Source organism: Heptranchias perlo, chromosome 30, assembly GCF_035084215.1.
Source record: "Heptranchias perlo isolate sHepPer1 chromosome 30, sHepPer1.hap1, whole genome shotgun sequence".
In the NCBI taxonomy this organism is placed as follows: Eukaryota; Metazoa; Chordata; class Chondrichthyes; order Hexanchiformes; family Hexanchidae; genus Heptranchias; species Heptranchias perlo.
Genome location: NC_090354.1, coordinates 11,155,559 through 11,172,179, shown reverse-complemented (window position 1 = coordinate 11,172,179; position 16,621 = coordinate 11,155,559). Strand labels below are relative to the sequence as shown.

Sequence of the window (16,621 nt, the reverse complement as noted above, 5' to 3'; positions counted from 1 at the left end):
ACTCTTCCTAACTCGGTATTGCACGGCTGCTATTAAAACTGGACTGGAGATAATATTGCAAAGTAATACATGCCACCACTACACAAAGATGGTATTTTGAAATTCTGCAATAAACTTACGAAAGTCTTTAAAACGACATTAATGCAGTTTTTTTTGGACTAACACTTGTCTGTTTTGAAATGCTAACATAAGACTGGTTTTAAATTGGACTTAAATCCCGCAGCCAAAGAAATGGCTGAGACCGGGTTGTGGAGACATGGTGCATCCCAGCCTGTACACAACACCGAGCTTTGGAACATGTGCAATGTCTGGCAGCTGAACCCTTTCGATTGATTTTGATGCACGATTTAATGTCAATTTGCCACATTGAGAACTTGTAAATATACCGTGCGTGACTTCCTATTTTTAAATAGACCAAAGAGGTTGAAGAAACAGCTGTCACTTCTGCTGTGTGAACAGGGTGCCCTGGGTTACTGCGGACCATCAGCAGAATCTATCTTTGGCCCCACGGTTAAACCCGATGGTTTTTCTTTGAGGGGGGGGGGGGGGGGGGTCTGGGAAAGAGGCGTTCTTTGCAATACAACACGTGTTGGAAACGAGGAAGTAACACACACCCGGGCTGCTGTGGTGACGGATTATATCCGTTAATTTCACAGGAAGTAAATGAAATCGGCTGGGCTGATTGCGGAGCCCGTACTTCTGGTGCTGCTGGTTAGTTTCAGGTCAGTTGCACCGGTCATTGGCGCGGGTCCCTGCAGCATGTGGCCGTGTTCAGTGTGAGTGATGCTTTTTTGATGATGATGGCGGATGGACAGAGAGACGGTGCTGAACCCGGGCTGCCGGGTCTGCAGGCTCAAAACGACCCCATCCCGGACTCGAATGTGTTTTTATCCGAAACCGAACCTATCTCGAATGGGAAATGCCCGGAACAGAGTGACCCGTCCGTCAGCTTAGTGAGCAGGGAAAATGCAGACAAAAAACAGCTCCCAACTCCCCGCAGCAGCATCATCAAGGTAAAGATCACATTGAAATCCTATAACCTGCATAACAACTGACTTTGTTTGATTTATTATGTTTCTAAGTGAGGCAAAGGAATAATTTTATTTATTTTTAAATGTTTGGTCAATTAAAAAATATCTTTCCACAAATATCTTGTCTGTTACTATTTGAAGATTATTGTTTTTTTCTTTACAAGCAACACTGTCCTACTCGATCGATCAACTCTGTCCAGCAGAGGACCAACTGCATTCTCCTCGGACAGAGGGAGGGAAAATCTGTTTAATGCAGGGAAAGTGGGGGGAAAATACAAAGAGAAACCCAGCTGGTAATGTCATCCTTTAAAGTATGCCTGACCAGTGAGCGGTGACAAAAATTGAACATCACAACAACTGTGGTGACTTTGAAGATTGTGGGGAAGCTTGTTTATCGTTGTCATTTGCACGGTCCTGAGGGAGGATCATTATTTATCGTTGTCATTTACGCGGTCCTCAGGGAGGGTCGTTATTTCTCTGTGGCTGATTAGCAGGGCAGGTTTTTTTTTAAATTGTGTCAAAAAACAGCTTGATCTCGGGAGCAGTTCGGTAGAACTTTCCAACAAATAAAAACATATTGTTAACTAAAGATGCTGTTAACAGAAACAAGAGCAATTGGATCGGGGTTGGTGAGGTTGATAGGGTTTGTTTAAATAAAGAAATCGCTCTTAGTCTCCTTGTTCAGAAGTGGTTACTAGTTCTTCGCGTATCCTGTACTGCAGAAAAAAAACTGCACTTACTGCACATTTCATCAAAGTATTACATTTTAATACTTTCCTGAACTGATTAAACTTGGGTTTCAACTAAAGAACAAAGGTGGGTTCACATCAGTGGAAAAAAAAACTCAAGGGGCAACGATGTCTTTAGACGGTGTTTGACGCTTTTTTGTTTGAAAGAGGTGTAACACGGAGCTTCAGGTTAGGTCAAAATATGGAACTGCCTCACATAAATTGCTTGCTGTGCAAAACAATGAGATTCATCTTTTCCCACCAAGCGATGCAGACAGAGCCCCTTTAAGATTTTCTTCCCGAAGTGATCATTTAGTGTAAATCATTACATCATCATCAGCCGGCCAATTTAGTCCATGATAGGTTCTACAAACACATCGCAGAATTCAATCACTCATGTGCTGTGCTAGGATGTAAGTTTTGGGTTCAGAATTTTCACACGGTGAGTTTCCCAAACTCCACTGTGCTGTTGGGAGGAGATCAGTTGAACAATGTTACAAGCTGAAAGCATTTTTTGGCATATGTACCGTGAATTTGTGTCAACCTATGGAATTCCCCAGCTCTATTTTTTATAGCATATATGCCTATATGTCCTTTCATGTACGTTGAGGTTTTCTATAATCACAATCATCAAAACCATTGAATTTTCGCATTGGCTTCATGCTGTATGATTGAGAGGAATATTACTGAAAAGTCTTGTATCTTTCTCATATATAATGTGATGAGAATTTCACTGGAAAGCAATACACCCTTTTTTAACATCATAAGGATATTCAGCATTTTTGCCCGTGCAAGTTATTTTAACCAGCTGAATTGTCACACGAGCAGTTAGTGTAGCAAGTGGTTGAAAACAGTTGACGGTAAATTATCTGATTAAATATTGCATGGACCACAACTGTAACACTCTAACTCAAGCATGGATTTTTTTCACTTAGTACAGCACTGTTTTTTTGTAATACCTAGTGATTGTGGTCTGTACAATACAGAGTGCAAGCAAGCATTTTAATGTTTGCAAACAGGCATTTTTTAAAAAAGGTCTGCATTACCTTAGAGAAGAATGTCTTATCAGGGAAAAAATTCACTTGGCCAAGCTGGGGTATATTTTCCTCTGCTTCTGTTAGTCGAGATGGCAAAAGGGGAAATGCTACTATAGTCAGGGCAGCTTTCTGGTTAACGTTAAAGAAAACCATCATGGTAAAACTGCTAAAACAAAAAAAAAACAAAAATGCTGGAAATACACAGCGGGTCAGTCAGTGTCTGAAAGAGGAAGGAAGGTTAACACTTTGAGTCAGGCCCTCCGTCAGAAGTGGGTTATTCTTGAAACATTAACCCATTTTTCTCCATCAGCTGTTGATCGGCTTGCTGTGCATTTCCAGCACTTTCTGTATTTAACATGGTGACAGTTATAGAGGCTGTTGTGCTTTTTTGCAATAACAGTGAGCTGTGCATCTGTTTTGAAACCTCACTGCTATAAAAGTGATGGCCCACTCCAGGATTGCTACCATCTGGATGTCCTGGTTTGACTCCGTGCAGATTTTGTTTCACAAGAGCTTGCGGCCCCTCTAATTGTATTAAGTTCCATGTATAAGGAAACCGAAGCCCAACAGCAGATGAGAATTCAGTGTTAACTGATGAAGGAATATCTTTACCAGTGCACCTCCACCACTGTCTGTCAAATATGTTCAGACTTGTACTTTGTCAACCATTAACAGGCGTGCTCATCTGCAAATTCCAAGTAATACATGCTTTGAGCAGCATAATAAAACCCTTCTCACAGAGGATATGCAAGGATGGGAGAAGTAAGACTGTGAAGACAGTGGCTGTGTTTTTCTTAATATGCACCTTCAGTGTCCAGACATGGCTGGAGGGAGTGGCCTCTGACTTATGCTGTTAACCCAATTAGAATCTAGTCAGTACCAAAGGGCTTAACCTTTCCTTTTGTACTTGGGACTGGTTTGTTTTTAATGAGAATTTCTTGGCTGCATTTGTATTTTTAAAGAACACATAATCCTCCTATAAAGGAACATCTCACAATACAGTGCATTATTTGGAAGCTCAGTGATTGTTCTTATGTAGACAGACATGACAGCCATTTAGTGCACAGCAAGATCTCACAAACGAGTAGTTAATCTGCTTTTGGTGGTATTGGTTGAGGAAGGAATGATGTCCAGGACAGGGGAAGAACTCCCTTCTGTGCAAGTAGTGCCACAGGATTTTTTTAATAGCCACCTGAACTAATGAAACAGGCAGAAGGTTTAACATCCATCTGAGGAACAGCATCTTGGACAATAACGCACCCCATCAATACTGTACTGGAGTACAGCTTAGATTATAAACTTAAGATCTGATGTGTGTCTTGAACCAACAAACTTCTGACTAGCGGGTGTGAATGCTGGGCATGTGCCCTCTTATGGAGCACCCAACCCTTGCAGGTCCCACATATGTATTCATCTGAGAGAGTGTGCAAGTGGACTGTTCCCATGCAGAGACCATTGCTACTGATAGATAGCTGCCAGCAAGCATGCAGCAATGGCCCAAGAGATTGGCCCAGCCTCAGACATTCTATTACCGTCCCTTTGCCTCTGCTCTGCATCTTCCCACAGCATTGTAAATATCCGCCTCTTTCCAGCTTTCCCTGCACAATTCTCGGAGGGAGAGTCTGTCAGGACTCACTCCCAAGCTCCTGGAAATGGTGCACTTTTGCTAGTTGTAGGAAGTATGGAGTAGCTGTCCTCAATGATGCTTTTTCTGGGGAGGAGACCCACCCCAGTGGTTGATGTACTTTGCCCCAGGCAAAGGAGCAGAGAACTGGATTTATCATGTGTAGAACTGTGGGGCAAACCATGTTTTTCACCAGACCACTTTACTGCCATTCTTTGTTCCAACTTACAAAGACAACAGTGAAAATGTGTGCGTAAATCTGGGATAGCAAGTAAACGAGGCACAATGTATGTTAAGTAGGATACGTCTAAAGGTGGAATATCTCTTTCATTTTGTAAGTGAAGTGTTCCAGTGTTTGGTAAGTAATTAAACAAATTAACCAACTTGAATGACCTGCTCCAGATCTGGCCCATAAATTCTCTTGTCCACTTTCTACTGCCATGTCTACAGTCTAGACTCGAGCCCCATTTTTAGCCTGTCTCTGACTTCAGCTCACTGCACTGCAAAAAAATTAACCCATAGCCTGGGCCAGGTTTTCTTTTTCCAGCCATGGCCTGTCCTGGCTCAGCCTGCAGCTTGCATTAGACAGCGTGTGTCCAAGTCCCAATTTGAAATTTATGCAATTTCTGCAGTAGGAAGAACAGAAATTTCAATTTCACCACATCGTCCATGAGTGCATAACAAACATTTCTCCTCATGCTTTCCTAATTTTAGATCCCTACCCAATTGCTTTCACCCACTGCTACCATCCCTCCTTCAGTTATGTGGGGGATACTCGACTGCTACACCGTGCTCCTCCTAGTGGCCCAACTAAAAACTGTCTGCAATCAAAAGGAGATATGTTCGATTCTCCTCCAATGGAAAGTGGAGCCTGTTAGAATGTCCACGCTTCTCCTAAAATGTGCTTTGTAAAGGCATAATGGCCTCTTACTATTTATACATCATTAGTAAACACGTGGTTGTCATCTGCTAACCTTTCACCCAAACACAGACCACTCAGGATTCCCACTGGATTAAAGTTGCCATGGGCACCAACATAATTCAAGGGAATGCATTGTCTTGTAAGTTAATTCACTCCATTAATCAAGTACATTTGTTAGTGATATTGTTAAGGCTAAAACCACTAGGGAAAATGAATGCTGGTTCATACTGCTAGACTCTATATTAAACAGATCTGCAAAAGCAGGCTGTATGTTAGTCAGCTCTGTATTAACAGCCTATAGCTGCTGCATTATGATCATGGTTACTTAAAGCAGGATTTTTTCTGGCTTCTGAATGAACTGTGACAAGACCATACGAAACAGCTCCTTTATCTAATGGCGTGCAGATTTATGAATTGAGGTGCACTGTGTGATATACTGTGATGCCTCGAGCACATTTTATGAAGAATAGCTTTCTGTTATGGTGAACTGGGATCAATACGGAGTCCTCTGTGAACTTTTACATACATAACAACTGTCACCACACTTCACATTTATTGATTTTTGAAATTTTTTAAGGAATGTGATAAAGACTCACATTTATACAATGCATTTTTAGGTGCACTATATGCTGAGGTAAGGGTAACATTTAGAAAACAATCCTAATACTGTAATGCTAAAGAACCAGACAAAGTGTGATTGAAAAGTCCTGTCATAGTTGCTTACCTTCCATCAAACACTGTCAAAATGAACTGTCTCTCTGAGTGTTCCTGCCCTTTCCTTGATGCTGTGCCTTCTGATTGAGGCTAAATGTCTTGGTTTTCCATCAGATGTTTACATTATTTTCAATATTTAATGTATAGAAATACAAAATCAGTGAGTGGCTAATTTATTATAAAAAGCCCCCAGAAATACCAAAATCTTTTGTTAAGGCAAGATTTCTATGTAACTCTGCTTGGTCATACAGTGCTAGTTCATCCGATCTCTTGTCCAGTTGGACAGTTGTGGCATTTTGGAGAAACGGAGGAAGAAATTTAACATTTGATTACTTCACTGCACAATACATTGGCATTTAAAAAAAAAATGCTGCTTGAGCATGTTGCATATAACATGCTGGAGGTAAAAAAAAAACAATATTCTTGGTTATTGATATGTGTTGTGAAGTCACGGTCATGAATTCCCTTTAGCTGAATGGCAACAAGCATCCATGACACAGGGCATCCATTTGACACTTGCTGTCAGCAGAAAAATTGATTTGTGAAGCTCCAGCTTTGCTTTCATGGTTCGTAATACCATCCGAAGTGCAAGATTCGTTTGCTGCCTCAAAATCACTCTCCGATAATTGCTATTTTCCACATCACAGCATTGCTGTCCATTGCTTGAAAATGTACAAGAGAAGGTGGCATGTGTTGGGAGTGATCTGTCCTAAACGATGGTGGTTTCAGTGTTTGAGTGGATACACACAGATAAAACTCATATCAGGGTTCCACTTCTCTGGTTTTGTTTCTCAGAATCAGAGTAGATTTATTGAACATATGAGGCCTTAAGCTACTGGAGTGTGGAGCACATCTGTGAAGAAAAGTTCCCCCTCTTGTCACCTGTTAATACTCCTGAATACAAGGAATTGTATGTAATTATCTGTAACGAGTCAATCTCCTGTGGTGTTGCACACATGGAGTCTTAGGTTAAGGGTGGGGGATAATTAGATCAGGGCGTGTAGACAGAATTTGGTCCCCATTTTAAAGTCATACTTTTTGTCCTTATTTTTATATTTCCGTTATAAATTCTTCTGTGCACATTCGTAATGGAAGTTGCCATGTAAACTTGTACCAGTAGTTTCGCTGCAATGGCTCCCCTGCTGGGAGAGTGTGATAAGTTTACAAAGGCAATTTCCATTTTCAATGTGGAGGTAGGAATTTCTAATGAAAAAAATTGACAGGACATGCATGCAGGTGTAAGATTCTTAATATATTTAAGATGTCTGCTGCATAATATAAAAGCTATATAGAAAAAGTACTATAGCCACATTAAAATGACGGTAACATACTATTGTATATTATCCTGTGTTATCTGCATCAAAAATAAATTCAGAAAAAAATTATATTGTAATGTTATTGTTGGTACATGTTCCGGGATAAATGTGATTTTTTTTCCTCCCTCAGTCATCAAACTTTTTTTTAAAAATTGTACTTTTGTCATCTGTTCACTCAGGGCCTCCTTGTTGTAACTGTTTAATCCAGTCATAATTTACATCTCATTTAAAATAAATTACTAAAGTAGTTTGCTTGGCAATGGAAGATTGGACCCCGGCCCATCCTCTGTGGCATGCTGGGTAATTTGATATCAGAGCCAGGAAGTCTATATTATTCCGGGGATCTGTTGATGATTAACCAGCCAACCTGGAAGGATAGACTTGTCACAGGGCGGTGGTGGGGTGGGGGGCTGGGGACTTGGGATTCTCCTTATTTACAAAACCGCTCATGATTTTGAACACCTCTATCAAATCTCCCCTTAACCTTCTCTGTTCTGAGGAGAACAACCCCAGCTTCTCCAGTCTCTCCACATAACTGAAGTCTCTCATCCCTGGTACCATTCTAGTAAATCTCTTCTGCACCTTCTCTAAGGCCTTGACATCTTTCCTAAAGTGTGGTGCCCAGAATTGAACACAACATTCCAGCTGAGGCCTAGCGTGTTTTATAAAGGTTTAGCATAACCTCCTTGCTTTTGTACTGTAAGCCTCTATTAGTAAAGCCCAGGATCCCATATGCTTTTTTAACAGCCTTCTCAACTTGTCCTGCTACCGTCAAAGATTTGTATGTGTGCACCCTCAGGGGCCTCTGTTCCTGCACCCCTTTTAAAATTGTACCATTTAGTTTGTATTGCCTCTCCTCATTCTTCCTACCAAAATGTATCACTTCACATTTCTCTGCGTTAAATTGCATCTGCCATGTGTTCACACGTTCCACCAGCCTGTCTGTGTCCTCTTGAAGTCTATTACTATCCTCCACATTGTTTACTACATTTCTGAGTTTCGTGTCATCTGCAAACTTTGAAATTATACCCTCTATACCCAAGTCCAGGTCATTAATATATATCAAAAAGAGCAATGGTCCTAGTGCTGACCCCTGGGGAACTTTCCTCCAGCCTACTCTCTGCTTTCTGTCCCTTAGCCAATTTGTATCCACGCTGCCACTGTCCCTTTAACCCATGGGCTTTAACTTTGCTAATAAGTCTATTATTGAAAATCCATATACACAACATCAACCACACTACCCTCATCAACCCTCTCCGTTACTTCATCAAAGAGCTCAAGCAAGTTAGTCAAACATGATTTTCCTTTAACCAATCCATGATGACTTTCATTTATTAGCCCATACTTTTCCGAGTGCCAATTAATTTTGTCTTGGATTTTTGTCTGTAAAAGTTTCCCCACCACTGGCGTTAGGCTGACTGGCCTATAATTGCTGGGTTTATCCCTCTCCCCTTTTTTGAACAGGGGTTTGACATTTGCAATCCTCCAGTCCTCCGGCACCATCCCCATATCTACGACAGTTTGGAAGATTGTGGCCAGAGTCTCTGCAATATCCACCCTTCCTTCCCTCGTTAACCTAGGATGCATCCCCTCTGGACCGGGTGACTATAGTATTCACCCAGTAGTATAATAGCTCCTTTATTGTTCCTTAATTCTAACCAAATAGATTCTGTCTTTGAACCCTCAATTACATCATCCCTTTCCATGCTATAATAATTTATTTGATTAATACTGCCACCCCTCTCCCCCGCCTCCTTTCCTTCCCTATCTTTCTTGAATATCTTGCAGCCGGGAATATTAAGTACCCAATCCTCCCCTTCTTTGAGCCAGGTCTCTGTTAATAGGGTGAATTTATTTTTTAAAAGTCCCTTCTTATGTGAAGTCCAATTATTTGTGCATACTGTTGAGTACATACTGGTGTACTTAAGTAAAATAAAGAGAAACTACAGTGATTCATAATATCCTATTGGTTGTCACTCATTTATCAACATTAACTCTCCAGGTTTGTCACACAGTAATCATAGTGATTGAGCAATGTGTGGAGAGGAGCAGACCAGTAAGAGATACTTAGACTAAGGCAAAGCAATTTATTTGCAAAAATGATCCACATCATAAATCAATGATTGTACTTTGCAGACTTGTGAACCTCACTTCCTTTGGAAGAGGAGGTGGTAACAGTTAAAACTATGGCTTTGTGACTCTATTTCTGCTCTATTCTCAGGGATCACTGTTGATGGTAACCTGAAATTTAACAGAATGCTGCCACAGTCATATGGTTGATAAATGGGGGCAAGAGAATATAACCCTATTAAAGGTACTTAGGCCATAATGTGCTGTGGCAGGTTATCTAATGCCGTCTGCCATTAGTTAGACTTGACCTGGCACATTTAGGTTTTTAAATTTTTTGCGTGGCGAGTTGCTGAAAGTGCGAGCTGATAATGTCACAGCGAGGGAAACAGGGCATCTGGGATCTGAGTGAACAGGACAAGCAACTGGGTATCTCCTTAACCAATCAGGTTGAAGGATTGTGAAATTAACAGCACAATGACTGAGAAGGAAGTGCGAATTAGAGTGGGTGAATTCAATGTCAAATCAGGTACAGAAAGGGAAAGAAAGGTTGGATTAAGAGAGAGAGAAAGAAGAGACAGAAAGGAAAAGTTTTTAAAAAATTAAATTTAAAATTTTACATTTTTAAAATCTCCATCAACAATTAAAACCTGAAGGAATGAGACTCCACGCTTGAAATAGTTAATTTTCAGTGCTAGGGAGGTTGACTGGCAGTAATTAACACATCATATCATTAAAAGGGTATTTAGAGACGGACGGTGAGATGCCGTTTTCGCGAAGCTAACAGTGGAGCACTGCAACTCGGACAGCAACTTCTGGATTTTTGAGTCTAACCGCGCATCTGCCCCTCGCCTGAAGTTGCTGTACTATTTGCGCATAAATAACGGCGAGCACCATTAGCCTCACCGTTACTTTGACAGCAAAATCTGGGCCAATGTGTTAACTGAAGTAGATTGAGTTTATCCAAGATGTCAGTCGGATATTGACAATAATCTCAGGGAGGAGAGTAGCAGGGAGCATTATCAGTGGTAAATCTTGCATTTGGAGCTGAAGTATTAAATGAAGAAATGTCTCTAAAGGTCCAAATCCTACTGGGCCACAGAGAAGGTGGAGGATATTCAACAGCAAATCCTTGATGTACTTGAACATAAGACAAGGATGAAAGAGATACAGTTTACAAATAGACTTTTTTTTTATTTGTTCATGGGATGTGGGCGTCACTGGCAAGGCCAGCATTTATTGCCCATCCCTAATTGCCCTTGAGAAGGTGGTGATGAGCTGCCTTCTTCAACTGCTGCAGTCTGTGTCTACAAAATAAATTCAAAAAAGAAAATGCTATTGAGGACAAAAAGTGAACTGAAATCCCACAGAAGAATCTGAAATTGATTACTCAAAAGAATTCCTGTTTCCTGTGAGATGCAACTTGCTGAAGCACACAGTAAATCCAGAGCAGTGGACCTGAGTCAGCACTGCTGTGTGTTGGGGAGGGGAGAGGCTGTGTTTTTCTAAAACGTGCTGATAATACTTAAAAAAAAACTCATGGCAGTAAAAGTACCACCTCCCACTTTTCTGCTGCTCTACTGTCAGTGAGGATGGTGGGCTCATCCAATCCACACACACCTCTGTGGATAGGCTGATTGTCACATTAGTGCCCCCTTGTAAGCTCTTCACTTTCCTGAAACTCCATAGGGCCAATTCATGGGTATCTGGTATTGTGGCAGAATTTTTGTAATAACTTGCAGATCTCCCCTGCCATTGCTCATTGCGAGGTAGGGGATGCGGTGTTTTCTAGCACAAGGGGCGTTACCAACAAAGTGTGATGGGAAAATGTTACAGGAAGTAAGTGTGATACTTGGAGGAAGTGAGCGCAATATTTTTTTTATTATTCGTTCATGGGATGTGGGCGTCGCTGGCAAGGCCAGCATTTATTGCCCATCCCTAATTGCCCTTGAGAAAGTGGTGGTGAGCCGCCTTCTTGAACCGCTGCAGTCCGTGTGGTGACGGTTCTCCCACAGTGCTGTTAGGAAGGGAGTTCCAGGATTTTGACCCAGCGACGATGAAGGAACGGCGATATATTTCCAAGTCGGGATGGTGTGTGACTTGGAGGGGAGCGTGCAGGTCATGTTGTTCCCATGTGCCTGCTGCCCTTGTCCTTCTAGGTGGTAGAGGTCGCGGGTTTGGGAGGTGCTGTCGAAGAAGCCTTGGCGAGTTGCTGCAGTGCATCCTGTGGATGGTACACACTGCAGCCACAGTGCACCGGTGGTGAAGGGAGTGAATGTTTAGGGTGGTGGATGGGGTGCCAATCAAGCGGGCTGCTTTATCTTGGATGGTGTCGAGCTTCTTGAGTGTTGTTGGAGCTGCACTCATCCAAGCAAGTGGAGAGTATTCCATCACACTCCTGGCTTGTGCCTTGTAGATGGTGGAAAGGCTTTATGCAACATTTGAATATATAGGCAGTCCTGGGGAACTGTAACTCTTCAAAATCACTTATTACAGGAGACTCAGATCTGTGGAGTTTCTGTTTAATAATTTTTAGCAAGGTATTAAGTGACCCTGAACATTTAGTAAGATGTGTGTCTTTTACATTAAAATTAGAATCATAGAACGGTTACAGCACGGAAAGAGGCCATTCGGCCCATCAAGTCCGCGCCAGCTCTATGCAAGAGCAATCCAGCTAGTCCCACTCCCCCGCCCTATCTCCGTAACCCTGCAGATTTTTTTCCTTTCCAAATTGTTTCACAATTTGTGCGAACACTTTCATAATTTATTCTGTATTGTCTCCTGCTTTGCTGACACACACACATGCACATCTTAATAAAAAAACACAGGTCTCCCAATATTTGACAGAAGCTGGTTAAAACTGTGGTGGTTGTTGAGCTGTTTAAATCTGAGTATTGTTCATTATTTTCCTGATATGAATTTAAAAAAAAAACTTCTTAGTTATCAGCGGTGGACAAATGTCAGTTGTGCCCAAGATTTAAATCCTGGTTTAATCCTCTTTGTGAAGACCTGGATTGGAGGATTAGAGGTAGGTCTGGAGTAAGAGATTGAGATTTCTTTTAATGCTCTTCCCAGTCAAATTCTAGTTAATAACTGGTGTTTTGCTAATGTGCTTCCTTTTAAAAAAAGATTAAAATATGATTCAAAAACAGAAAATGCTAGAAACACTCAGCTGGTCAGTCAACATCTGTGGAGAAAACAGACAAATGAATGTATCAGGCATAACCCTTCTGAACAGTTCTGATGAAAGGTGAAACCCAAAATTTGTCTACTCTCTCCACCGGTGTTGTCTGACATGCTGAGTGTTTCCAGCATTATCTGTTTTTTGTTTCATATTTCCAGCAGCTGCAATTTTTGTTTTTTTAAAAAAAAAATATGATTTGCAGTATTTGAAATTCAGCTTCTCCCCAAAGGCAATATTCAATATAATCTGAATAGAGCACCAGAGGAGTGTCGCAGGAGGATGGTTATAGTTGGTAATATTTTCTTTACAAGTCCTTGATTGAATGAGAAGGGTAGGCATTGGAATAAACTTTACAAAAATTGCTAACCTATCCAGCGCTGCTCATCCTGACCCCTCTAAGGGACACTATTTCTGGCCGTTTCCCGCTATGTGCAGTGGCTAGATCCCTCAGAACAGAGGGCGCTGGGCTTTCCTGCAACCAAAATGGCATCAGTATTCTAACCATGTCGTAGGACCCTGATTTGCATGTTTTCGGCAGGCGTGCTGGCTGCCGAAATCAAGGCCCACTCGAAAATGGCAGCAGGCAAGCCTTGGGCAGGAAATTGGGGGTGAGTTTTTTTTTAAAAATGTGTTTTTTTTCCAATGCCCCATTCCCACCAAAAAGTGGGGCAGCGGTGAAAACAGATTTGCCCCAATATTTTAGCCAAGCAGATGTAAGAGTATCATACACTTTCAGGTGTAATTGTTTGCTAGATGCAAGAAAAATATACCAGCAAGATTCCCTTGGCGACAACTCCCGACAAATTGGAAAATAGACTGTTTTATAGGGTCAGGGACATTGTGCTGGATGAAGTCTAAGTTTGTGTCCCTTTTAAGGTTATAAAGTTTTACTGCTATTAAATAAACACTGGGTGAAATCATACAAATGCCAATTAAGAGACTGGAGACATCCAGGCTCTGGTATTTTGAAGAGTTCCTTTTAGTTTCTTTATATTTTTCTTTGCAATGCAATTGTTTTGTACATGAATTGACTATTATTTCCTGCTGATGAATGGTTGATTATAACCTGATTATGACTAAGTTATTAACCCTCAGTGTGGATGTTCTGACAGTAAGTGCATGGACCAGTTGATGCACATAATGACACCCACCATGAGCAAAAGACATAGACACACCAAATAGAATTGAACAAGCCATGAACTTCACTATATATATTTTATTAAGAAAGATCTGATAAGTGGGGGGATTTTCATGATTGTGATTCTTATCTTAGATTGCAGATGATGTTAATAAACTACTAGAGCTTTACTGTTGCAGATTGACGTCACCTAAAACTCTTGGTGAGATTACAAGACTGTAATTACTTTCAGGCTTGCTTTTATTATTTTATTAGAGTTATCTGTTGTAGCATATATTCCAACATCTACACCTTTCTCCCTCTTCCCATTCAACCAATAAGAGTATTATCAGGCTACAACATAAGACTTGTTTTGTGAATGTTTGTGTGTGCAACCTAGCAGAAAGCACCAAAAAGTACAAATCTAGATGCTAGGTAAAGGTACACATTGCAATGCCTCAAAACATCCATCCAGTTACTTTGGGGATTCCCAGCAAAAACAAGTTCAGCAATATCATGTAATTTTGTTACTGGGTGTTTTACTGCCTTAACAGCAGGTTAAAAACTCTTCAATGTCCTAGACTGCATTTCATGTATACACTATTCGATATGAAATTATTTTTGTTAGTATAATAAAATGACAATTTAATTTTCAAAAGTCAATTTCATTTTGGGGTGTTCTGATTGACTGAAAATTGCACTGTGCTATCAAAAGCGATTGAGGATAAGTAACCTGGTGCCCCTTGGAACTGGCTTTAGTGGATGCAGTGCCCATGTACACATTTCCCAGTGAAGAGACTGTCCCTATTAGGAGAAACTGGATCACTGGCATTAAGTTCCAAAGCAACTAGAAGAGGGTTTAGCTAGATGAGGGTTCAGTTGATAATGTTTCATCTGCACTTCATTCACAAAATTCAACACCAATATTTGTTTGGGTGTCTATATCCTCATGTGAACTAGACTTAAAAGGGTTTATGAAAAACTGGTGGACAACATTAGTGTTTAACAGTGCCCATTAGAGCCATCAGAGTTAATTCAGCTCTCACAGTGCACTTACATATTGATCGGCAGGGTATAAACCTTCACAAACACTCGATTGATTGATTAATACAGTCTGTAAGACCTAGTTGGTGTAATTTCCCCCAGTGGCCCATCCATTGTAGCACCTGCTTGATTTTCATTCCGATGGGGCCAATTTTAACGTTCGACGGGTGGGGTGTATTTGTTGCTCACCTGTTGTTACTACCTTGAGGCCTGGGCCTCATTTTCATGGATCTGGTAAGCTGCATGTGTCAAACCAGTACTCTAATGGAGCTTGCTTGTTGGAGGGGTTGGGGGTGGGAAATTGGCTGACTTCTACAAGGAGCCGGCCAACTGTTCAGTTCTGGGCAGTGGTGGGTAGGGTGGGGGGCGGCGAACTGAACTGGGACGGGACTGGATTCCCAACAATCTGGTAGCCCTGGGGTATCCAAATATTGGAATACTAAGTTTCAAACATTAGCCCAGTTGGCTACCAACTTTTATCATCTTGTGACTATCTTGACAATGCATTGAATGCTCTCACCAATATCCAAGTGATAAAATTGTTTTTGATCAGAGTAGGACTTTACTATTCCAATCATCCTCTGTGTTGACATTATTGCACAGAGAGGACCTACATTAGCCAGCTTAGAGAATTTACTTGACCTCTAGAAATTAAACCATTACTGTGTTTTTTGTACTGTATTTTGTCTTGATCCTGTTTCGACCACAGTTCACATGCCTGATGTGTAAAATGCTGAGCCTGAGTGTTAATTGTGGGAACGAAAATCTGACTTTGCCTCCTTCTTCCAATTTAAGAATTGTGACCAGCTGAGCTAAACTCAGGATTTCATTAGTTTGGACATGAGATTTCTTTCGTTTCTCTTTTTTCAATAGTAATTCAGCAAGGAAATGAAATTTGATTAATTTTTCTTCCTGTTTTTCATTAGATGAAGGTGAGGATAGTATTGATTTTGGATTATTGTATTGCCCCATATGTTGCCCCTCCTTTGGTGATGTTATCTGGTTTCAGCTTTCACATGTATGCTGCTTGTGCCCAGTTTTACTTCACCACCTCTTTCATCAATCCCACAGCTATTGCCTTCTTCTCCAACATTAAGACCTGGATGAGCCAAAACTTCCTCCAGCTTAAAGTTAGCAAAACTGACGACGCTCTTTTTGCTTCCAGCAAACATGCCTGCAGACTTCACCCCATCTCCCTCTCTGGCTGTCACCTTAGTCTTAGCCCAGAGGTGTGAAGCCTTGGGAGAATTGCTCAACCCTGACCTCAGCCTTCCGATCTGTCACTAGGGCTGCTTCCTTTCACCTCTGCTACCTCTCCATCTCCATCACCGCGACACTAATCCATGCTTTATCCTCCCCAGCCTCCCTGCTTCTGCCATTCATAAACTACAAGTCATCAAGAATGCCGCAGACAATGTCCTCATCTGTTCTAAACCCTGCATCCTCACCACCTCTGTCTTTGCCAAGTTCTGCTGGCTTCCTGTGTCCCAGACAATCAACTTTACGATTCTGATAATTCTCTTCAAATCCCTCTATGGCCTCGCCCCTGCCTACCTGTCCCAGTGCACACCCTCTGGTCCAGCCTGCTTCTCATCCTCACTCTCTCTGTTGCGCTATCGGCAGCTGCTCCTGCAGTGACCTTGACCCCCCCCATCTTCAGGGACTTTCTCCATCATCAACTCCTCTTTGCCACCTCCATCCCTGCCTTCAAAAACCTTCTTATGCCTGTCTCTTCAACCATGTTCTCCCCCCTGAATTCAGTGTCCAGACGCTATCCAATTCAGCGTCCACACCCTGTCCATCGCCCAAGAGCAGCGAGACGTCTCTTTGTACTTAA

General features: G+C 41.5%; 1 protein-coding gene across 1 annotated transcript in view; it reads left to right on the top strand.

Moving 5' to 3' along the window:
- The first annotated feature begins 579 nt into the window (after positions 1-579).
- plcl5 (phospholipase C like 5) overlaps positions 580-16,621 on the top strand; it is a 175,862-nt gene continuing 159,820 nt past the window's right edge. The window contains exon 1 of the mRNA XM_067968881.1: positions 580-1,013. Coding sequence (XP_067824982.1) covers positions 795-1,013 — 219 coding nt within the window. The 5' untranslated portion in view covers positions 580-794. The remainder of the gene's footprint in view (positions 1,014-16,621) is intronic.